Here is a 25,144-nt window from a genome sequence, read left to right as displayed (position 1 = left end):
TGGTAACATGCTCAACAAGCCACGTGATAAGATGCGCAGATTGACGGTCTCAGACGCGGAGGCAACTGAGATTCACCAGGATTGAGGCGAGTCACTACACCACCTCGAGGACTTTGAGTGCATTGGGAATTGGGCATTCCAAATTGGGTTGACCAAAGTGCTGTACAATCATTACAACAGAAAATAAAATAGATACAAATAAGCAAAATATGAAAACATACTATATAAGTTCAAAATAAAAGAGCAAAAAGAACTTGTAGATACTCTACAAATCAAGAAGTATATCTAAGATAGATTAAAAGCTATTGAAAATAAATTACTTTTTAACTTTGATTTAAGATCATGAACTGTAGGGGCAGTTCTAATGAAAGCAGGTAAGCAGTTCCACAGCTTAGGAGCCACAACTGCAAAGGCATGATCACCTCTCAGTTTCAATTTGGACCTGGGGACAATCAAGAGCCTCTGGTCAGAGGACCTTTGGTGAGCAGACAATAGATCAGACAAAAAGGAAGGGGCTAAACCATTTAAGGACTTAAAAACAAAGAGTAATAATTTGAATTCAGTTCTGTAGCGAATCGGCAGCCAGTGTAGGTTAAATAAAATAGGGGTAACATGTTCGCGTTTGCGTACATCTGTCAAAAGCCTGGCAGCAGCATTCTGAACCATTTGTAACCATGCAAGAGAATATTGGCTTATTTCTATATAGAGAGAATTACAGTAGTCAAGTCTAGATGAAACAAAGGCATGAATCACCCTTTCAAAATCTTTGAAAGAAAGAAAAGACTTTATCTTGGACACGTAAGTGGAAGAAACTAGATTTGACTACAAAATGTATTTGTTTATCGAACTTTAAGTCACAATCAAACAATACTCCCAGGTTTTTCACCAATGGTTTGACATAAGGAGCTAGTTCACCAAGATTAAGGTTAGGCATACCTGAGGCCTCAGACGGGCCAAACACAATGATCTCAGTCTTACTCTCATTAAGATGTAAGAACTTTGATGATAACCAAGATTTTAAATCTGATAGAAAGGCCAGCAATGGTTCCAAGCCACATTTATCAGGGGTTTTTTTTTTTTCAAAGGTAAATAGATTTGGGTGTCGTCCGCATAGCAACAAAAAGATAAACTATGTTTCTTAAAAATAGAGCCTATTAGAAACAAGTACAGGGTAAATAAAATGGGAGCTAGAATGGAACCTTGGGGAACCCCACAGATGTAAATTCACCAATCTTACCAGAAAAACGTATATTTTTATGGAAAGATTTGAACCAATTTAGGGCATTTCCTTGGATGCCCACACATTGCTCAAGACGGGAAATGAAAACATCACGATCTACAGTGTCAAACGCAGCACGCAAATCTAAAAGCACAAGGATTGCATGATCCCCTGAGTCAACAGAATATCATTCAAAACTTTTAAAAGTGCAGACTCAGTACTATGATGTGTTTCAGGTAATCGGGTACCTGTCCTGTTGTAAGGCACTTATTGATAAGTGATAGTATACTAGGACCAACAGTATTGAAAACATGTTTAAACAGATGAGCAGGAATGACATCCATGGATTAAAAAGTAGGCTTCAACTGGCCAACAATTTCTTGTAAAGAAGAAAGAGAAATTAGGTCAAACTGGTTTAACACGCTTATATTGGTAGTAGAGACAGACTGATCTTGATCAAAAGGTATAATATATTTTATTTTCTCTATCACATTCCACACAATTGACAGATCTGAAATGTAGGTGGCGCTCTAATGCATTTCAGCCCTCACAGATGTGCTCGTCCATAGACATTCAGTCTAATTTTAAGTTCATGCACCAGCCTCATTGTTTCATTGAATATCTCAGCCTCTTGAGTAGACTAGCTCATTCTTAGGTGTCATTAGAAAGCTGAGATCCTCCCCTTTGTGATTATATACAACATTTTATTAGATTATACAGCCAAGCAAGCTCACAGACAAGTTAAATATGCCAATTCTTTTTTGAAAACTGCCTAAGGTACTGTAAGAGCAGATAAAAAGTTTTTGACTACTTGGGGCTTACAACAGCAATGATCGGTGCATAAATTAGATTTGATGTCTTACGGAAATCATATTTCACATTGTGATTCTTTTGAAAATCTTTCGAACTGTGGTATTAGGGCAACAAAATAACGGGTATAGTCACATTACTGAGAATGCAAGCTTTAATTTGATATATGACTTGCTTATTTAGGTGGTATGAGAAAGACTTTTATCATTTGAATATTTCTACCCTATTACCTCTAGGGGGTGCTAATTTGTGACGCGAATGTTTTCAGCCCTTATTTTGTTATTTTATGTAACAAATGCAAAAGTGATGGCACTCTCAGAAAAGTTTAGATTCTAAACTTTCAAATGATACCTCATATGCCTGACTTATGTATAGCGGGACTTTAACATTTTAAGAATAAATTATTATTTTTTTATTTTATTTTTTCAATAAAGCGAACCCCTTAGAGTTTAAGGGGTTCTTTGCCTGTTCTAAAATACTAAAAATTCAAATAAAAATGGTAACACTTTACACACTCAAAAATATATATTTTAGCCCATTTTTAAGATTTACACATTTCAATTTCATAAAAGAATTTTAACAAACTGAATTATGTAATAGTTAAATGAATAAAATTAAAATATTTAGGTTTTAGGATATTTTATTTGGTTAAAGAGTACTCAATTAAATATGATGGAATTTTGTTATGAAAATAAAATGCATACATTTTAAAATATATTTTTTTTAACTGAATAAGTTTGTATTTGTTATAATCAGTTAATTATATTAGTTAACATTAAAAAAAAAAACAATGAACAATACATGTACAGCACTTAATTACAATTAAATTTAAAAACTAAATTAAAAAGAAAAAAACTAAAATTCTGTCAAATTGAGTTATGTAATTTTTAACACAGTTAAATTAATAAAATTAAAATATTTAGGTTTTTAGGTTATTTTATTTTGTTAAAGATTAGTCAATTAAATTTGATGGAATTTTGTTAGGAAATTAAAATGCGTACATTTAAAAAATATATTTTTTTTTTTCAGAATAAGGTTGTATACATTAACATTAGTTAATTACATTAGTTCACATATAAAACAATGAACAATACTTGTACTTAATTACAATTAAAAACTACATTAAAAAGAAAAAAAAACTATAATGATCCTAGATGGTATTTATTTATATTAATGGATAAAATACAGTAGCTGTAGTGCATATAATATATCATCACTCACCACACATTTGTCCCAGATGAGAGACATTCTCTCCTCAGTGCCGTTTGTTCCTTCTGGGATGAAGGTGAAATTATCTTTGCCAACGGCCCTCTGAGAGGTGTTGAAGGTGCAGTGCGCACTGCCAGTAACCTGCAGATCACCACTGCACAGAAAATATACAAACACAGGTTTGTAAAAGAGGATTAAAGCGCTCATCAAATACCCTAAAATTAATTACAAATCATTAAGAGATTTTATTCTTAATCATTTGTAGCTTTTCCTAGTTCATCATAAGAGAATGGGGAAGAAAGATGTCACATTATTATCATGTGTAATAGTGCCCTCTAGTGATCGCACATGACTGTGCCCATTGCCAGCAACACAACATGACTTGGGTTGTTTGGAATGGCATACTACCATACTACTCATACTATCTTTGCATTATGAAGTATGTGTAAAATGCAGAGTACACACACTTTCTGCATGCATGAAATACCTGGGTGACTTAAATGGACATTTACCAAAATGTGCAGTATACACCAGAGCATATGGATTTCGATTGATAAAAATCATTTTAATTCAGACTAATTTGCAAATGAAAACTGATTTGTGAACCCCTTCGACTAATTCATTGAAAAATTAAGATTCACTGACAAATGGGACATCACTATGGCTTGCAAGTACATTTTAATCTACACAAGAGCAATATCTAGCTCATTAAATATTTTAGAGCAGAGAAAATCTAGAAAATATATATTCTCAGTTGAGATTTCCATTACTTTTTCAGCCCTGGAAAACAATTTTATTGCCAGGTTTTCCATGTAGATGGGAACCCTGCTCATTATTTGGGATTGTCCAAAGCTTAGCTTATTTTCCCACAACATTTAATTAAAATGCAAAAATAATAATGTTAATAATAAATGCAAAAATAAATAACTGTATGTCAGCATGCAATGTAGTTGAATGAAGTCATGTGATAATAATGTAGCGTACTACTGTTATCTTTGCGTATATCATACAATATTTATGAACAAATCAGCAGGCATGTTTATACACAGTGGGACTATTCCTAAGCTTTACAAAAAATTCACTGGGTTCCAAATAACTACCGTTATCTCATTTAAGGCAATGGAGCAGCTGTGTCCACCCACCAGGCGAGCAGGGAGTTGAGATAGTCCGGTGTAGTGGGGTCAGGACTGAGGGGGGGAGATGTGATGTAAGCTGCAGCTTTGGCCCAGTTTTTGCTCCAGTAATGAGTGCCGTCCGTCCCCAAACTAGCTGAGATGGGCTCCCCGTACACCACGGTACCTGTGGAGGTACAAAGCAGCGTCACGATTGTTGAAACCATTTTAAGAGTTGTCCACAGCAAAACGAGTGTCTTAGATTCAGATCACACTTAAAGCTCATAGGCACTTCTAGCCTTCTTCTAATGGGTGGCGCCATGATGATTCTGATTGCAGCTGGACTGTTTTCTGGTTCTGTCAACCATAAGAAGTAATGTAAAAACTACCAAAACGAGCGAATCAAATTTTAATACACAGTTGTTTCAGTGCTTATTTAAAAAATAATAACAATAAAGATTATTCTGCACTATTCATGCCAACATTTTGTTTTTTTTTCAGGATCAGCTTTTAATGAGATTTTTTTTACTGTCTCTAGTCACCACATGACATTTTAAGTCCCAGAAAAAATATCAATGTGACTCTAGATATGAACATCATAGAAGAGGTGTATTTCAGTAGGGTAAATGTTTTGTGTGAATTGCATTTTATTTGTTTTTATTTTTTGTATGTATGTATTATTTCTTTAATAGATCTGGAAAAAAAAAAAAAAAAAGAGCATCCTGTCATTGACCCTTCATTACATGTGGCCATAATACACGCCTGTTACCCTCTGTTATTGTATTTTATGATGCACTGTGAAAAGAATCCACGTTATGATCATGGAAAAAGGTTTGCTCTAGACTGTTCGGCTCGCTGTCACACATGCATTTTTTTCTAACGGAAGTTTGGGCTGTTTCTATGAAGGATGCTTAAACAGTGGTGTAAAAAAGTTGTTCTACACATAAAAGTGTTTTATGGGTGAGTTAAAAACATGTACATATTGTAGGCCTAACTGTACACTTGTCATAGCAATATCTTCTGTTCTCTTTTTTTTAAAGAAAGACGAAAGGTTTTCTTGAACTGTTCTCTTGGCCATTTTTGAAAGTGTGCGAAACTTTTGAAAACTTGCATTACCTTCAGTGGTGTAAGTTTCATGTGAACACTAGAAAGGACAAGTCAAATCGTCAAACTCCATAATACCCTTTTGCCGGCGTTTTCAGAACACCAGCGCCTTTTCACTCTGGAGAGAGAGCGCTCACTCTAAAAAGTCACACTGACAGAATATTTTCAAACTGTGCAAGTGTAAAGGTCTGATTTATCAAACATAGAACATTTGATATTTTACTTGCATGATTAATTGTAAGTAATATATGACACAATTAATCTAAAGGGGATGGTAAGGGGGGATGGTTACTGGTATTTCTTGCAACAAAGGGGATGGCATTCCCTCACATCCCCCCTCAACTCGAGCCCTGATCACGACTCTAGTATCAGAACTATGGAGCCACTTCTTTTTTTTTTTTTCTTTTTTTTTTTTTTGATTTGTCCATTTTTTCAAATGTAATACACTAAACATCACATTCTCCGCACATTTTCACGTTGAGGAAAAAAATTGGATATTCATGGATTGTCGTGGAAATTCGGCTCTAAAATATCAAACATATTTGATAACCTCTGATTAGATGCAATCGTAGTCTAAGGGTAAGCAATCAGAGTCTGCACCCATTATATACTATGCAAAATATGACTGGTCTAAAACTGGGGCCAATAAGTGCTCGACCCAACTGCAAATTGGGGCTAAAATCTGTGTTAAAGGGTATTAGTTCACCCAAAAACCCACTCTCATGATTTACTCACCCTCATGCCATCCCAGATGTGTATGACTTTCTTTCTTCTGCAGAACACAAATTAAAATTTTTAGAAGAATATCTCAGCTCTGTTGGTCCATACAATGCAAGTGAAAGGTGACCAGAACTTTGAAGCTTCAAAAAGCACATAAAGGACACACAGAAGTAATCTATACAACTCTAGTGGTTAAATTCATATCTTCAGAAGCGATATGGTAGGTGTGGGTGAGAAACCCACTCTAAACCTCTAAATCTCCACTTTCACTTTTACATCTGAAAGTCACATGTGGTGCCTGTTTAGTTTCACTTTCACATCTGAAAGTGAAAGTTAAAGTGGAGATTTATATAAAAAGGACATAAATATTGATGTGTTTCTCACCCACACCTATTATATTGCTTCTGAAGATGTGCATTTAAACACTCGAGTCGTATGGATTACTTTTATGTTTCATTTATGTGATTTTGGGAACTACAAAGGTCTGATCACCATTCACTTGCATTGTATGGACCAACAGAGCTGAGATATTTTTCTAAAAATCTTTGTGTTCTGCTAAAGAAAGAAAATCATATACATCTGGGATGCCAGGAGGGTGAGTAAATCATGAGAGAATTTTCATTTTTGGGTGAACTATCCCTTTAAAGGGGTCATGACATGAGGACTTTATTTTTCATTTGTCTTTTGACATAAAAGGTCGTTGTACTATAAAAACATACTGTAATTTTCAGAACTCAAAACTTCCTCTGCAATGAAAAAAAGCTGCAAGAACAGCTCGTTCTCTACTTCTGTGATTTTGTGATACCTAAAAATGCTATCTAGGAAGGCATCATATAAGGTTTTGGAACAGAGCCGATGTCACATTTGTTGCATCTTTAATCATTTTAGAACCAGTTTCCTAGTTCTTTGATTTAGTTTAATAGCAATCAATCGATGGTACTTTAAGATCACACAACTGTCGTACCCTTTTTCCTGGCCTGGGCGATGACATCAGCAGCACTCTTGCTCATCACCTTGGTGATATAGAGGGGACAGTTGGTCTGATTGGCCACAGTTATGGCCCGGTTCACAGCTTCAGCCTCCACCTATAAAACAACAACAGACCTTCAGCTCAAATTACAGATGCATCCCCTGTAAAGTGCTGTTAAGCACATCCTGAATGCTTACTGCACTTGATGTGTGCCAAAATACTCGGCTGAAACTTTCTGAAAGGTTTATGAGTCTTTTATACTATTGATCAGTGAAATCCCCTGATAACTATAAGGAAACAACCTTTTCAGAAAATCAATATTTTTACCCAGTCCTAGTTGTGACAGATGTATTTGCTGAAGATTCTGTCAGCATGTGCCCTAGTTTATAGCAGTACCTCCTCTGGACGGCTCAGGACATGTCCCTCAGGACCAGTGATACCCAATCCCAAAATTCTCTTCTGCTCCTGAAAACATGACCGCCAGAGACACAAAAGCAGATGTTAGGAAACGACAGCTTCAGTCACCATTCACTTTCATTATATGGAAAGAAAAGAGCAGCATCAACATTCTTCAAAGTGTATCCTCATACGGGTGAGTAAATGATGACAAAATCTTCTTTTTTGGTGAACTGTCCCTTTACGTTGATAGTCACCTGATAGAGAGAGGAAAGGTGGGCTTACCTCAGCGATGATGTCACCATTCTCTGCGTGCACCTGTGCGATGGCTCCCAGATCCCTGATTACACTGAACACCTCATACATCTATAACAACAGAAGTTTTGTTTCTCAATGCAGTGCTGTGTGTTTTATCATCTGCTGTGGATCTAAAGCTACAGGAAATGGGGTGTAGATCACAGCATGCTGGACCGTTCCCTTGCGACCATCAGCACTGCACACTCAAATCACACCAATGCATGGAGAACATTACTGCAGTCTCAATGTACCATTTACACTATGGGTCACAGTCTATTTTGCAGTTTTTATGTTGCATTGACAGTAAAATCTGCATGATTTAAAACATATGCATGAGAAATCATATCTAAATCTAGAGTATATGCATTTAAAGACACATGCATGAGAACTACCGTCATACCTGGGAGTCGTTCAGCTGGAAAACATCCTTGTAAGCCAAGTAGACTAGGAAAGAGTTGACGCCTGCAGAGAAGGCAAAGAATAAAGATCAGGATGTAAGACATCAGACACGAATAACACATATACAGAAACTACAAAAGCAAACAACGCACTGCAAAAAAATATTTTCTTAAATAGTATTTTTGTCTTGTTTTCCAGTAAAAATATTTAAACATTCTAAAAACAAGATAAATTTACTTGACAAGCAAAATGGCGTAAGAAATTTTGTCTTGTTTTCAGAAAAATCTAATTAAATTTAGTGAGGTTTATGATTAAAACTAGAAAAAACTGTTTGCCAATGGGGTAAAAATAAAAAATAATAAAAATTCAATAAAGTATATTTTGTCAGATTTCTCTGAAAACAAGACTTAATATCTTATGCCATTTAAAATAAAAATAAAAAGAAAGACAAAAATGCATTTTTCTCCAAATCTAAGCATAGTTGAGCCAAACCCATCTGTCACTGCACAAATATATCAGAGATGGATTCTGGTCATAATTTCTTTCTTTCCTTTCCTTTTCTTTTCTTCTTCTTTTTTTTTTTTTTTTTAACAAAATGTGTAGTCCTGCAAATGCTTTTCCCTCTATAACTGGCGACTTCCAATGCTAAAATTGCTGTCAGTGTGAACGGCCCTTTAAAAATAAAAGAACTCCATACTTATTTAAACTGTCAAAGTGTATTTATTTATTTATTTTGTCAAATGTGCACCATAGCAACAGCAGGACTAGTATTTTTCATCAAGTTCCCATTTTAAAGTAATTATTAATTATTAATAAGTACTAAATTAATTAGTAATGTAAGTTTCTATCTATTGCTTGCTTAATTTATGTGCACAATTTTTTATGTCCACTTTATGTTACATTTTCATACTATTTGCTGTTTACAAAATGTGTAGTTCTGCAAATGCTTTTCCCTCTAGAATTGGCAACTTCCTGTGCTAAAATTGCTATCAGTGTGAACGGCCCTTTGAAAATAAAAACTAGAATGAAGTTAAAGAGATAGCTCACCCAAAAATGAAAATTCTCTCATCATTTACTCACCCTCCTGGCATCCCAGATGTGTATGACTTTCTTTCTTCTGCAGAACAAAAATAAAGATTTTTTTAGAAGAACATTTCTGCTCTGTAGGTTAATTCAATACAGTGAATGGGTGCCAAAATTGTGAAGCTCCAAAATCCACGTAAAGGGAGCATAAAGGTAATCCATATGACTCCAGTGGTTAAATCCATGTGTTCAGACATAATATGATAGGTGTGGGTGAGAAACAGATCAACATTTAAGTCAATTTTTGTCATAAATTCTCCTCCCTGCCCAGTAGGGGGCGAAATGCACAAAGAATGTGGGTCACCAAAAACAGAAGGAGAAAGTGAAAGTGAAGGAAAAAGGACTTAAAGATTTATCTGTTTTTCATCCACAACTATCATATCGCTACAGAAGACTGAATTACTGAATTACATTTATGTTGCCCTTGTGGATTTTGGAGCTTAAAAATTTTGGCACCCATTCACTTGCATTGTATGGTCCTACAGAGCCGAGATATTCTTCTAAAAATCTTCATATGTGTTCAGCAGATGAAAGAAATTCAAACACATCTGGAATGGCATGAGGGTGAGAAAATGATGAGAGAATTTTCATTTTTGGTGGACTGTCCCTTTAAGTGTGGTAGATTTACCATACTTATTTAAAGGTGCAGTATGTAACAATTTTCATATAATATTCGCCTTTTTTTTTGCCAATGTGTGAACGGCTTGTAACGCAACTTAAAAAATTAGCCCTTCCCAGACTTCCTAGGTTGCCTATTAAAGCCTGTAGACTGATTTTCATGCAAAGGGAGCGGGTCGCTTTTGCCGTGAAAATCCAAAGATTGTGACTTTATGCGCGCTCCCGAGAGCCTTCTACTGAATCCCGTCTGGCTAAGCGGGAAAGTGATCGTGGTCGAGTGAAAACTAGAGTGAACATCGGCAGGACGTTTGATTCCTGGAGGGACCTTCGTTCGGTTTTGGTGATCAAAACCGACCCTGAATTGACGTTCTTCATATTGGACAGGTAAGCTTACATAACTGCAAAGCATGTGAAATATAGTGCCATAAGGATTGATCTGTGTCATTTTAGATAACTTGATTTTGCCTGCTAACGCTGACGAATTGCAAGCTACCTTGCTTCGTAACTTTCAAATAATTTCAACGATCTTCTCTTTATACTAAAAGTCAGGTATACAGGATAAATGTAAGCAAATTCGCTGGTTTCTTGATCGTAGGACAACATATGACATACAAAACATACAATAGTGCAACATAACAGTGCAGTGCAACAGTAAACTGTCTGGTATAGTTCGGTAGTATGTAGCTGTATGTGTGTATCACTATGCTATGTTAGCTGATAAGTAGTTTTAGTTTAGTCTCAAAGTTTGTAGTAAAACAATCATAACTGTGTAATTTTAATTATGCTACCTCATCTGTCAGCATGATGGCGGTGAATCACGTTCAGTCTCTTTTTATGTTACGTCATTATTTTGGCCGATGCTCGCTCGCTCGCTCGCATCCCTATGGAGTGTGTGCACGATCGCGAGCATGAGCAACAGGTAGCTGGCTGCAGTTCACTTAACGGCCACAGGTGTCATTAATAACAAGGGTTTCTAAATCTTACATACTGCACCTTTAACTTATTAAAATTGTATTTGTCAAATGTGCAACATAGCAACAGCGGTACTTGTTCACAATAAACTTTATTTTTCTACAAGTACATTATACAAATAATAAGTAATAAATAAAGTAGTCATGTAAGTTCCTATCTATTTCTTGCTTAATTTATGTGCACAATTCTTGTGTCTACTTTATATGACATTTTGCACTAATTTGCATTGTATGCTGCTAAGATGCAAAGATTTTGGTAATACAAATATACAGTTATTTGACATGATAATACAGTAAATAGGACTAAATTGAAATAGAATGGAAACATCTCGTACCATGATCTTTGACCAGTGCCTCGACCTCCTCCTGCATGCCCTTGTGCCACTCTGTGATGTCCACATGGAGCGAGTAATCACAGCACGATTTATGATCTGCCCACTCTCTCCACTGGTTAAAGGCAGCGATCAGACTAACACCAGGCTCGGGAACCACATGATCAACTGACAACATAAACACACACACATAAAAATCAACTTGACTGTGCCATAGCATGTTACCACCAGTATAGTTATCTTTCAAAGAAATCGATTATCGGAATTCGATTATCATTAAAGCTCAACATGAAATATAATAATATCTATGACTAAAACACACCATTGAGGGTACTATCATTCCTGAGAAATCAATATAACATCTGTCAGAATCCAGCCACATCTGGATACTGACATCCATGTTTTGTTCTGTCTTGTGTGAACACATGGCTTTGCGTTTGTTTTCATAGCCATGTGTTCTTTTGTCTTGTCCATAGTGTCAGGATCCTGTCACTTGGTTTGTTTCATTTTGTGACTGGATTCTGACTTGTATTGTGCCTGTCGAGTATGTGTGTGCGTGTGTGTGTGTGTGAGCATGTGGCTTTGTTTGGGTTTTTCACTGCCACATGCGTTTGAGTCTTGAGTGATAACCCCGCCCTTTCGTTTGCCTTGAAATCAGTTCATTAGTTGCACCTGCCTTCCTCGTTACCCTTCATGTTTTCTCCCCTATTTAAGCTCCCCTCATGTTCAGTCCAGTGTTATTTTGTAAAGTTTGTCAGTGTGTGAGTTTCGTGTATTCTAGTCTTGTCTCCAGTTGGATCCTGAATGTCAGTCATGCCATCCCAGATTTGTGTGACTTTCTTTCTTCTGAAGAACACAAATTAGGGTTTTTAGAAAAATATTTCAGCTCTATTGGTCCATACAATGCAAGTGAATGGTCATCAGAACTTTGATGCTCCAAAAAGCACAAAGGCAGCATGAAAGTAACCCGTAAGACTCCAGTGGTTAAATCCATGTCTTCAGAAGCGATACGATGGGTGTGTGTGAGAAACAGATAAATATTAAGTCCTTTTATACTATAAATTCTCCCCCCTGCTCAGTAGGTGGCATTATGCACGAAGAATGCGAATCGCCAAAAAACTAAAGAATGTGAAAGTAGAAATTTATAGTAAAAAAAAGAGGACTTAAAAATGTATCTTTTTCTCACCCACAAAAAACACCTTATTGCTTCAGAAGATATGGATTTAACCACATATGGGTACTTTTATGCTGCTTTTATATGCTTTTTTTCAAAAAGAGCTGAGATATTCTTGTAAAAAACTTTGCTTGGCAGAAGAAAGAACGACAAATACATGTAAATGATATGTGAATTTTCAGTTTTGGGAGAACTATTCCATTTTTATTTAAAAAAGTTTATTAGCATGCGTATTTTGAAATCAAAATAAACAAAGATTGATAAATGCTACAAAAGTATTGTTAATTTTTAGCTCATGTAATCGGTAACACTTTACAATAAGGTTCCATTTATTAACAATAGTTGATGCGTTATGTATGTTTTTTTCAAAAGATATTTTGTTAATGTTAGTTAACAAAAATACAATTGTTCATTGTTAGTTCATAGTGCATTAACAGTCTACATAGTGCGTTAACAAGCACAACTTTTGATTTAAAAAATGTATTTGTATATGTTGAAATTAACATGAACTAAGATTAATAAATGCTGTAAAAGTATTGCTCATTGTTTCATGTAAACTAATGTAGTTAATGTTTACGTAAACCACATTTAGGTAAAGTGTTATTTTATTTTAATCTATTGACAGCTTTATATTTCATATTATTAATGGTTATAGTCTTTCATTTTGAACATACTGATCATCGTTGTGCCACCAGCGAGAGCAGCTCGCGTGCCCTGGTAGAAGTCATCGGCTGCTGTCATGCCCCGATCAGGCATCTGAAAGCGGGTATGGACATCAATGCCACCTGGTATCAGCATCATGCCATGGGCATCAATGGTCTTCACACCACCAGGAACTATGAGGTTTTCACCAATTTGCCTGGAGAGAAAGACAGAGGTCAAGAGAGGTCTGAACTCTACTGTCTTCAGTTCTGACAAAGGAACAGGCTATTAAAATAAACTTGCTTGATGACTCCATCCTCAATGTAGATATCCGCATGGAAAGACTGATCATCATTCACTATCTTCGCTCCTTTGATTAGAAGACGGTCACTCTGAGAGAAAGAGAGAAGTTTATTCCCAACAGCTGTGTGCATCTATTTATTAATTTTTTTTAGCATAACATTTAATACATCACAATATTACAGTTGCAGTCACTGCAGTGAATATGCAAATGAGACGCAAAACCACTGACAATCAAAAACCTGCACCAATCAACAGCTTTCAATAAATGTCCAACAAGCCCTGCACATCAGATTCAATTATAACTGAAGCAGAAAGATTGCTGAGGCACATTGATTTACAGTACCATGATAAGAGTGATTCTTATCATGGTAAATCAATTCTGACATGCTATCATGAGGCCAAACGTCATTTCAGGACACTGGAATCAACTGCAGCCCGCATGCATGCAGTCCTGTAGAGACATTTATTTTAGAGTACTGTGAAGGAAGAAAACTGCTAAAACACTCAAACTCCTGTCAGTCCTTCATCTTACATCACTAGAATAAAATCTGTATTTCTTTGCAACACAACCTGGGTTGGTGGAATATGTTTTCACGACTTTTGACATTTGAGGTCACATTTCACTCAAAAACAAAAAGTAAAAAAACAAAAATTATTTTTCTTTTGTATAAAGAAAAATAAGCACATTTTAATAATGAAATAAAGCACATTTTAAAGGAATAATTTGCCCAAAAATGAAAATTATCTCCATTTACTCACCCTCATATCATCCCAGATGTGTTTGACTTTCTTTCTTCTGCAGAACACAAACGAAGATTTTTAGAAGAATATTTCAGCTCTGTAGGTCCATACAATGCAAGTGAATGGTGACCAAAACTTTGAAGCTCAAAAAAGCACAAAGGCAGCATAAAAGTAATTAATATGACTCCAGTGGTTTAATTCATGCCTTCAGAAGTGATATAATAGGGATGTGGATGAGAAATACAGTATGTGCTTTTTTATGTGCTTTTTTGAGCTTCAAAGTTTTGGACACTGTTGACTTGCACTGAATGAACCTACAGAGCTGAGATATTCTTCTAAAAATCTTAATTTGTGTTCTGCAGAAGAAAGAAAGTCATACACATCTGAGATGATATGAGGGTGAGTAAATGGAGATAATCATTTTTGGGTGAACTATTCCTTTAAAATGTGCTTCATTTTATTATTTAAATGTGTTATTCCGTTAATCACATTTAAATAATGAGTATTAGGAATTTTCTTGACTAAAAAATGACTGCAGTACAATGACTTTAAATAAACATCAGTTCAACAGGCAATACAACAAATACAACCATAATAAAATTATGAAAAAAAAAAAATAAAAACTAAAGTAAAAATGGAAAACAAAAATTAAAATAAAAAATAAGTTACATTTTACATAAAAATAAGAACATTTAAATATTAAAATAAAGCACATTTTAAGCACATTTAAATACTATGAATTATTTTTTTTTAAGGTTAAATATTACTAATTCAATTAATTTATTTTTCAATAAAAACAGGTAGTGCAATTATCGTAATATATAACTACCATAATGTATAAATGTTTAAATAAATACTTTAATATTCAAATATTATTTTTTTTAATAAAAATATTATTTAACTAACTATTCAACAAATACTATTTTTTAATAATATTTGATAAATTCACTCAAACATATTTTTAAGATTTACCCATTTCAAAACAAATTTCAATCAAATTGAATTGAGTTGTCTTTAATAAAATAAAAAAATAAAAAGTATTTTAAGTATTATTCATTTAATTGTGTTAAAGATTACACAATTCAATTTAATGGAAATTTGTTATCAAATTAAAATGCTTAAATTTTAAAAACAGGCTTATTATTTTTTTATTATTATTTGAGTGTAATATCATAAAAAAACACGTTACAGTAATGTGAAAAAGATTTTTCACATTAAGGTAAAGAGGATAGGGGAGGTGGGGGTAGGGGTGCTCATTGTCATTAAAATAATGTCAATAATGCATGACTTTGTGTACAAAAAATCTTAATGGTCCTAAAATAGGCTTGTGGTGATGTGGCCGAGCGACATCTGTGGAGAGCAAGGCAGGGAGAGAAAGAGCGGTAAGGATTGACACCTATGAGAAATCACCTCTAACAGCTGTTTTGTGTTGCAATGAGAGCTGGAGGGGGTTAAAAGGGCGGTCCAAACAGCCAGCAGCAGTGATCATGTGTGCATTTAATGTTATGCTGAAAAGCAGATATTTGTGTGTGTAACACTGAAAAGTGTAATAAAAAAACGTACATTGGATTGTTTATCCTGCTCCCGTTTCCTCCTTCACAAGAGAACGAGTGAACTACGTATCACAGTGGTGCTGAAACCCTGAAATTAGGAGGAAGAAAACACCGTCATCGAGTCCTCGCCGCTGACCGATGTGTTCAAGACCCTCGCCAGCATCCACCAAGCCCAACATCAGTCTCTGCTTGAGCTGCATATGGAACAGGAGCAGCGGTTCCAGGCGCTCTTCCAGGCTCAAGCGGAGGACCGGCAGGTGCTACGGAGCTTGGTACACTGGGAGGGGTCTTCAGCCATGACCCTGGACCCACCCATAGCTGTTCCGCACGTCACCCTGTTCAAGATGGGACCTCAGGATGACCCAGAGGCTTTTATCGAGCTCTTCGAGGAGACAGCCGAAGCCTGGTAGTGGCAGAGCACCCAGTAGGCGGCCCGCCTACTGCCGCTGTTGTCCGGGGAAGCCCAACGCATGGCCCAATAACTTCCTGCTGCCAACCTCCTGGTGTACGAAGATCTGAAGAAAGCCATCCTGCAACGGGTCAGCCGCAGCCGAAGAGCAACAACGCCAACACTTATGCTCGCTAACACTCAGCGAGGTTGGCCACCCATTTGCATTTGCTTGAAAGCTCTGTAACACCTGCCGAAGGTGTCTGCTAGCTGAAGATAGTGACGCCGAGGAGATACTCGATCTGGTGGTACTGGAGCAGTTCATCGCCCAGCTACCGAAAGGGACAGCGGAGTGGGTCCAGTGCCACCGACCGGCGTTGCTGGATGGGGCGGTCCAAATGGCTGAGGACCATATGGCGACGTATTCGGGGCCGGTGAGCCCTCTTCTTCTTCTCTCTCTCTCTCTCTCTCTTCCTTTCTATCGCCTCCCTCTCCCTCTCTTTCTCCTTATCCTGTTCCTATTCCCCGGAAATGGGGAATTCCGACCACAAATTGGGAATTCCGACCACAAAACCGGTTCCCCGGTCCCGTGGGCCGTTCATCCCGCCGGTTTTCCCTAACCCTCTCCACTCTCCCCCACAGGCTGGTGAATCAGCTGGGTGTGGGCGTGAAGTCTGGGCCGGTCTTCTGGAGCTGCAGGGAACCTGGGCATTTCCATGACCGATGCTACGCAATGGAGGTGGAGACATTGGTCCGGATCCCCGACATGCAACAGGCCAACCCTGATTGAGCAGGAGTGTACCGGATACCTGTGAGTATTAAGGGAGGTACATACCAAGCCTTGGTGGATTCAGGTTGTAATCAAACCTCCATTCATCAAAGCTTGGTTCAATCCGAGGCTTTGGATACGAGCCGGTGGGTGAAGGTAAGGTGTGTGCACTGGGATATTCAAAATTTCCCTGCAGTGATGGTCATTATTCAATTTCGGGGAAAAAAGCATACTGTCGAGGCTGCGGTTAGTCCCCGCCTCCCCCATCCACTAATCTTGGGTACAAATTGGCTGGCATTTACAACTTTATTGAGGGGAATATGTGTGGATGGGTCCTGCAATAAAGTGTATCGGTGTATGGTGTGTGATTTGCCGGCTGGGGAGGCGGTGCCAGGGCCATCTACGTCAGCTCCACGTCAGGAGGACGTAAGGGAGGGGGAAGTCTTGGCTACCCCAGCCCTTAGAGGATTCCCTGCAAGGGGTTTCCCTCTGGAGCAGATGTGAGACGAGACCCTTAAGCATACCTTTGACCAAGTGAAAGTGATCGATGGTCAACACCTCCAGCCATATCAAGGATCGGTTGTATCGAGTAATGCAGGACACTCAGACAAAGGAGGATACAACCCAATTGTTAGTACCGAAGAGCCGTCAGGAAATGTTATTCCAGAAGGCTCATTATAATCCGATGGTGGTCATTTAGGGCAGGAAAAGACATTGAACCATCTAATGGCCCATTTCTATTGGCCAGGCATTCACGGGTTCGCAGGTGGTGTACAGCATGCCATAAATGTCAGCTGGTGAATCCGCATGGCATGCTCGACGTCCTACGGGAAAATTGGTAGAAGGGACCTTCAAACGGCAAAAACAAAACACAATACATTCTTGACCTGAGAGCAAACTCCACAAACTGGGGCAATTAACATAGGAGAACTTGCTCCAGGCTCAAGAACGTCTAAGCCAGCTATATAATAGGGGTACTAAGCTACGAGAATATACACGGGAGATAAAGTCCTTGTATTGCTCCCCACATCCAGCTTTAAACTACTTGCCATGTGGCAAGGACCCTTTGAGGTCACATGGCGAGTTGGGGAAATCAATTATGAGGGGAAACGAATGGATAGAGGCAGTGCACGTCAGATTTACCACCTCAAACTCTTAAAAACGCGGAGAGAGGTGACCCCCGTGACTTTGATAATGGTGATTCTGGAGAGGGAGGAGCTCGAACCGGAGGTGAACTTAAAAGCCACTGATCGAGTTACCCCAGTCACTTGTGGAGACTACCTCTCACCATCCCAAGTCACGGAGGTTGCAAGCAGAATTCTCCGAAGTGCTCTCGCCTCTTCCCGGTCATACGAATCTCATAGAGCACCATATCGAAACGACTCCAGGGGTAGTGGTACGTCCCTACCTATTACCCGAGCACAAAAAAGAAGTGGTTCGGGAAGAATTAAAGGCCATGCTGGATATGGGGGTAATAGAAGAATCCCACAGTGACTGGGCCAGCCCAGTGGTGCAGGTTTTATATCTATAATGACTTACAGTGATCATTGTGTAGTTTGATTAAATATGATTGTAAAATGTGTATAGAAATTAAATAATAATTGTATTTAGAACCCCTGTGAGCAAGCTGAAGGTGACTGTGGAAAGGAACACAAATCTAACAAAGGAAATATTCCGTCCTTTGTAAGTATGAAGTGATTTGTTTCTAGCTTGTAAAGCAGAACATTTAGGAACAAACAGATGTGAAAATAAAGATTCAGTGGGCCTTACGCAAGATGAATGTTTCTTAACATGCTGATTCTTTACTGTCAGGCATGCACTGACGTATCAACCACACTTATGGCATTAATCAATCGTAAAGTCTGTGAATGGGCTAAATGGGTCATTACATCACATGACACCAAGTCCCTCCTCCATATCAAGTCAAGCGGTAAAGCTGGAAAGGGTTTGCAGGTGTCATGTGGAACTAAGTGTTTGGAATGGCTACATGTATTTCTGACTACTAAGAGTAAACAGACAAATGCAGAACCAAGATTGCACTTAAAGAAATAGTTCACCCAAAAAAGAAAACTCTGTCATCATTTACCCTCATATGGAAGCTGGATCACGACTCAGAATTACAAAATAAAAAGGTAACTCTGACCAGTGTGAATAATTGAATTTTGAATAATGTACTGATCATTTTCCCCCCAGTTCTGATGAATGGAGACCGGAGCTTTCAAGCCTCAAAAAGGACGCAAGAGTAGGTCATACAACTCATGTGCTATATTCTGACTATATCAAGACATCTGAATTCATATAATTGCATTCTGTATGAAACAGACTCAAATTTACAACTTAAATTGTGGCATTTTTCCTTGTGCAAATCGTATGGCTTCAGTAGACTGGGAATATGTATAGTGCATGTGTAACGGGAGCCAGCTGGTACGTGATAGCTGTACAGTGTGTGTAAACCTCATTCCTCTGGCTTCAAGAGGTGTACTAGCGAGTAACGCTATGGGCTGTAGCATTTAGCCTCCTTGTTAGTGCCTCTGCCTCCCATGCTGGCGACGCTGGTTTGAATCAGGACTGGTTACAGTGGTGCTGTGGCCTGGACGGGAGTAAGGTTTAGGGGAATGAGTGTAATGGGAGCCAGCTGGTACATGATAGCTGTGCAGCAGTGGCGGTTTTAGAGGGGGCTTGACAGAAGCCTGGCCCCCTCACGTGCCCCCCCACTCACAGACCCCCCCCCCCCCCCGCAATCCCGGTCAGACGATATAACACCCGTGCTCCACCCACACACCCCACATCCCCCCACACCCATTCGGACAACACTCCACTCGGCACATCATAAGTGTGGTCGGAACGTCAATGAACACCTGACAGTAAAGAATCAGCATGTTAAGAATCATTCATCTGGCGTAAGTGAGTAAATGATGGCATATCATCTATATGTTTATCCTCAGCTGAACATAGTGTATACTGCATCAAGTTAGGGGCTGCTAATGATGGCCTATAAGGGGTTCCATCCATCCCACACCAAATCCCTGTGACCCACTTACAACAAATCTAGTGCATAGTTTCATCCCAAAGACATAAACACTGACTCAAACTACTCCAATGGACATTAAGCTATAATGGTCCCTGGATAAAGTGGACTACCATCTGCACGCATGAGACAAATTGCCTTTTCCAAAAGTGAAGTGCATTGTTTTGCTGTGAGCTAAGAGAACTTCGGTCCTGTAAGTGGGTCAAAAACTCCCAGATTCTTGAGGGTTCAGTCACGTCTAGCGATAGTGAAAGAGTTTCTGTGGCTGATCAGGTCTGTTTCAGGCCTCTCCAAAAAAAAATAACATGAATACTTTGTGAACTTGAACACAAAAATGAAAGTCTATCATCATTTACTCAACCTTGTTTTGTTCCAAACCCGTATTACTTTTTCTTCTTCTTCTGTGGAACACAAAAGGAGATGTAAGGTAGTGTGTCAGTCACCATTCACTTTCATTGCACCTTTTTTTCCATGCAACGCAAGTAAATGGTGACTGAGGCTGTCATTTTGCCTAAAGTAACATCTCCTTTTGTGTTCCACAGAGGAAAGAAAGTCATACGTGTTTGGAACAACATGACTTTTCATTTTCGGGTGAGTTATATAAAACATTTTAATTAACAGGGGTCAGAGAAACTTGGAATGGAGCATCACACTTTTATCTAATCAATGAGTTAAACTGATCCACAGAGAGTGGGAGAGCAACGTAAAAAAAAAACAGGATTCCGCCAATGGGTCTCTTGGCCATTCGATATAATGCAAGTCATATGAAGCGGAACATTGTCTGGAATGTGGGAATGCAGCAAACGCTGCAGAAACATGTCTTGAAAGTGGGCCAGGACTGTGTGTATGTGTGTGTTTCAGAGAGAAAACGATGGTGTGGCGATGTGACATTGTCAGACAATGCTAAGATGACAGAGAGAGACGGAGAGAGAAGACTCTCAGACACCAAAAGGAAACGCCAAAGTCACATTTTTCCCATAATATAATGCTTTAACAAAACATACTATACTCTTATTTAAAATGTATGTTTCCCACAGACAGATTATCTATCTACGATTAAGCTTAACTTGTATTGAACCCGGAATATTCCTTTAACGTATATTGCACCTGGAATTTATTTCATACTTTCAATTCACTTCTGACTGAAAATGCAATTAATACTATCAGAGTGCAGACAGTAACAGAGTTTGCCTCCCACTGGCAGAATTAGCACCATCCCATAAAATGGCTAAAGCTAAGCTGACATCCAAGAGCTAATGGCAACACCTACAGGCAAAGGCATAGAGTGTCTTCCTGTATTTCTCATCTTTCTTTCTCCTGTTCCAGATCTGACCATTCCTGCAGGCCACTTTTATGACATATCAGTGCTGCAGCTTGAAATATCACAGTGAATATCGATGCACACTGTCTTTGTTCTATATTAGGTCATTGATGGGCTGTGCATGTACAAGGCCTGAATCTACCGTATGTAGCACACCATACCATGATATCCACTTTGCATCCACTGTCCTACTTTCCAAAAGATGATTTTCATTCATTTACTCTGGAGACGGGTCTCTGCATTTAGCATGGATATCAAACCAACTCTCCGGCTCATAGCGGCGGTGGGTGCATAGGCCATTGAACTGGCAAGCTGAACTGAGGTTGGTTTTTAATCAAATGAAATGCACTTTTGAAGGTGAATCTTTTCAATGCATGCAATGCATCATTCTCAGATATGTTCCAGTGATGGAGTGCTTTCAATTCTTTGGAGATAGGACAGATTGCAAATACACATTTTTCGCTAGTAAATTAGAAATAAGCACATAAATCTGGGAGGTTACGTTGGTGACGAGCAATAATGTTTTATTTCATTGTGTCTTATTTGAGGCAGTGTGTTCTGGTGTATTCTTAGGGCTAAAATAATATGTTAAAATAATGCATGCATAAAATCTTTTCACAATCTTTTCAAATATAAAGAAATGCACTTTTGAAGGAGAATGTTTTAAGTGCATGCAAATACATCATTCTCAATGTAACAGTAATGGATTGCTTTAAATTAATTGAGATAAGACTCATACAAAAGACATATTTCTGCTAATATGTTAGAAACAGGCATTTAAATCTTAATGGTTATGTTGTTTTTTTTATCTTATAATATCTTATTCAAGGCAATGTGTTCTGGTGTATTCTTAGGTCTAAAATAAAATTCAAATAGTTAAAATAATGCATGCCTGCAGCCTGCATAAAAGCACTTTTGAAGGTGGATGATTTTAATGCATGCAAAGCCATCATTCTCAAATATGTTCTAGTGATGGATTGCTTTAAATTAATTAGAGATACAGTAAGGTATATATATAATACATACTTTTTAAAGTAAAAAATAAGTTTTGTTTGTGATGAGCAATAATGTTTTATCTTATTATCTGTATGTTTGTATGTATGTATGTATATATATATATATATATATATATATATATATATATATATATATATATATATATATATATGTAAAAAAATAGATGTATATATTTAAAATGCTAAAATAATGCATGCATGCTTAAAAGCTTTCCATAATCTATTTTTAAATACAATGAAATGCACTGGTAAAGATTAGTTTTTTAACAAGCGCATGCAAAACTTATTCTCAAAGATGCTCTAATCATGGATCACTTTATATTTATTCATAGATGCATTCAATCTACTAAATAAGATAAAGAAATGTAAATAAGGAATGTTATATAAGTGGCTATAGAAATATGGTTTTATTATATTCCTTTTTTCAAATGAAACTATGTGTTCTGGTGTATTTCTAGGATTTTAAAATAATGCATGCATGCCTTAAAGCTTTCCATAAGCAGATTTTTAAATACAAAGAAATGCACTTTTGAAGGTGAACATTTCCAAGGCATGCAAAGCCATCATTCTCAAGATTTTTCATTAATGGATAACCTTATTTTAATAAATAAGACACATTAGAATGAAAAAAGTAATGTATGCATATATGGAGGTTATATTTTTGACAAGCAATGTTATATTTTATTGCATCCCATTTGAGGCCATGGTGTATTTCTAGGATGGTAAAATAATACATGCATGCATGCTTAACAGCTTCCATAAGCTAGTTTAGTATGTCTGCAAGCAGCATGCATACAAGCAGGCTATTAAATTGAGCAGATAATAGACATCCTGTAGGTGCTGACCCACAAAGACACATTTCAAAGCCTGATCATACAATAGCTCTTTCCACACAGAGGAATAAGTGATGACTTTAATTCAGCATCTTGTGCAATCCTATTGACACAATTTGGCCACTATGAAACCACGGAGTCTAGCTGCATATAATGTGATCAAGTCTCCAAATTAAATGCTATATGGACTCGGTTTGGGTAGGCGCTGTCATTTCAGGAAGCCTTAAATTCACCAGCCTATAATCCGCCAGGTCAGGACACTTTCTGAGCATTTACAAACCATCAGTTATGTGTTCATTTCTACTCACGGTGATGCGGGGGATGTTCTTCTTGCCCTGGTATCCGGACATCTCGGCACTGATGGCTGGAGATCTGTGCGTAATTGTTCCTGATGCGCTTTTGGAGAACCGACGCCCCGCGACTCAATGACACCCGCCGGACAAAACAATCCGAATGCAAAGGCAGAAGGCTGTCGGGACGAGAAGGCAGGTATTCTATTGACGGATAGAGAAAATTCCCCAGTGTTGAAGGTGACGGGCTTTTCTGTGTTCCAGCGCAGCGCCAGGACGCTCCAGATAGACAGTCACCGATGGAGAGATTTACACCGCCGAGCATGCGCAGCGCCCCGCCCTGATCCAAACACACGCACGCGCGCGCACACAAAACTGCTCTACTAAATAAATGTACATGTACATAATTACCATCATTAATAATAATAATAATTGTTATTATTATTATTTACTAATAAATTAATAAAAAATAATACTAATTAAAAACTTTTCTATTTATTTCTATAGAATATACATTTTGTTTTGAGTATAAATGGTTCATATTTTAAATGGTAGGCTAAATGTATTAAGTGTTTGCTGTCAGAAAAAAAATAAAAATAAATAAAATAAAATAAAATAAAAGGTTTATGGAGATTGTGGAATCTAAATATTTCTGTGACCCTAGAAATCAATCCAGGCCTGGTCTATCCTCAAAGACCTAATCACTAAGCCAATTTAATAGTATTTTTATCAAATAAAAGTAAAATAAATATAACGAAATAAAAATGTATATATATAAAAAATAAAATAAAATAAATAAATGATCAAATAAAATCACATTTACTGTATCTCTTATTCAGAATTTTCAGTTGATATCGTTTTTTTTTTAAATTATTATTATTTATATATTTATAATTGATATAGTTAGACCTAGGCTACTGCTTGATTGCATCTTCTTAAGAATTTTGTTTAATATTATTTTATTTGATCTGTTTTGGTAGATTTTAATGAGTAATAAGGCTAATAGGCTACTTCCAAAATCCTAACTGAAAGCATGAACAGGACAATTGAATATGCTAAATTAAACGTAAATAATTACAAATAAAGATTACAATTCAAATACAGTATGTGAGAGGCACTTTTCAGAATGTGTGTTCTTGCAAATGAATCTCTCTTTTCAGACATTCCCATAAATGTGACGACTAAATCAAAAACCTTTAATGGAGGAATTTACAATATGGTAATATATAACTGATTATTTAAGCAATGAATGAAACATTCGATTTCACTTATAGTGTTGCGTGCATCCACACACACAACCCCTCCAGTTCTGTACATGTAACCTCAGAACACCTGCCCGCAGCCAATCGCGTGAATGGAAGCCTACAGGCTCCTCCCACTGAGTTTCTATGGTTGCCGTGGGTAACAGGGAGGCTGGTGCTCTACTGCTGTCCTCCATCAATGAACAACAGCCAACACAATGGATTCCTCTTGCGTGGGATAATTTGATTTTTCATGGACTGGATCTCTTGGCGTGGCTAATCCTTCTTTATCAATGTGAGCAAATTGACCCACAAAGGAAAAATGAGTGCACAAACTTTTTGCAACCCTCTAATATTGTAAAATGTGCAGATGGCTGTATTGGTGGTTCTTGGTATAGAACATAACAGATGTTTGGTTACTGCCACCACCGTGTTTATCATCATTTTGGCTTTATAGCCATTAGGAGGCAGTAGTGTGCCAACTGTTACTGGCTGTGTATGGAATAGCACACTCGAGTATGTAACAGGAAAGAGTTGCCCACCACCCAACTGGGGTTGAACATTATAAATAGAATAAAGAATAGTTCGAACAATTTAATGCAAAT

At 37.4% G+C, this 25,144-nt stretch overlaps 1 protein-coding gene across 2 annotated transcripts in view; it reads right to left on the bottom strand.

Moving 5' to 3' along the window:
• Window positions 1–23,593, bottom strand: part of LOC127423726 (dihydropyrimidinase-related protein 2-like) — a 29,124-nt gene extending 5,531 nt beyond the window's left edge. For both annotated transcript variants that reach the window (XR_007894368.1, XM_051668262.1), the window contains exons 1-10: window positions 23,317–23,593; window positions 13,360–13,448; window positions 13,089–13,273; window positions 11,244–11,408; window positions 8,238–8,299; window positions 7,826–7,906; window positions 7,541–7,609; window positions 7,139–7,259; window positions 4,381–4,537; window positions 3,251–3,392 (exon numbers count right to left, since the gene is read on the bottom strand). Coding sequence is in view for 1 of the 2 variants with exons in the window: in XM_051668262.1 (XP_051524222.1) it covers window positions 3,251–3,392; window positions 4,381–4,537; window positions 7,139–7,259; window positions 7,541–7,609; window positions 7,826–7,906; window positions 8,238–8,299; window positions 11,244–11,408; window positions 13,089–13,273; window positions 13,360–13,448; window positions 23,317–23,358 (1,113 nt within the window). In the remaining variant the exon portion in view is untranslated. The remainder of the gene's footprint in view (window positions 1–3,250; window positions 3,393–4,380; window positions 4,538–7,138; window positions 7,260–7,540; window positions 7,610–7,825; window positions 7,907–8,237; window positions 8,300–11,243; window positions 11,409–13,088; window positions 13,274–13,359; window positions 13,449–23,316) is intronic.
• Window positions 23,594–25,144: the final 1,551 nt, after the last annotated feature.

Source organism: Myxocyprinus asiaticus, chromosome 33 (assembly GCF_019703515.2).
Source record: "Myxocyprinus asiaticus isolate MX2 ecotype Aquarium Trade chromosome 33, UBuf_Myxa_2, whole genome shotgun sequence".
In the NCBI taxonomy this organism is placed as follows: domain Eukaryota; kingdom Metazoa; phylum Chordata; class Actinopteri; order Cypriniformes; family Catostomidae; genus Myxocyprinus; species Myxocyprinus asiaticus.
This window is presented reverse-complemented; position numbering and strand designations above follow the sequence as displayed.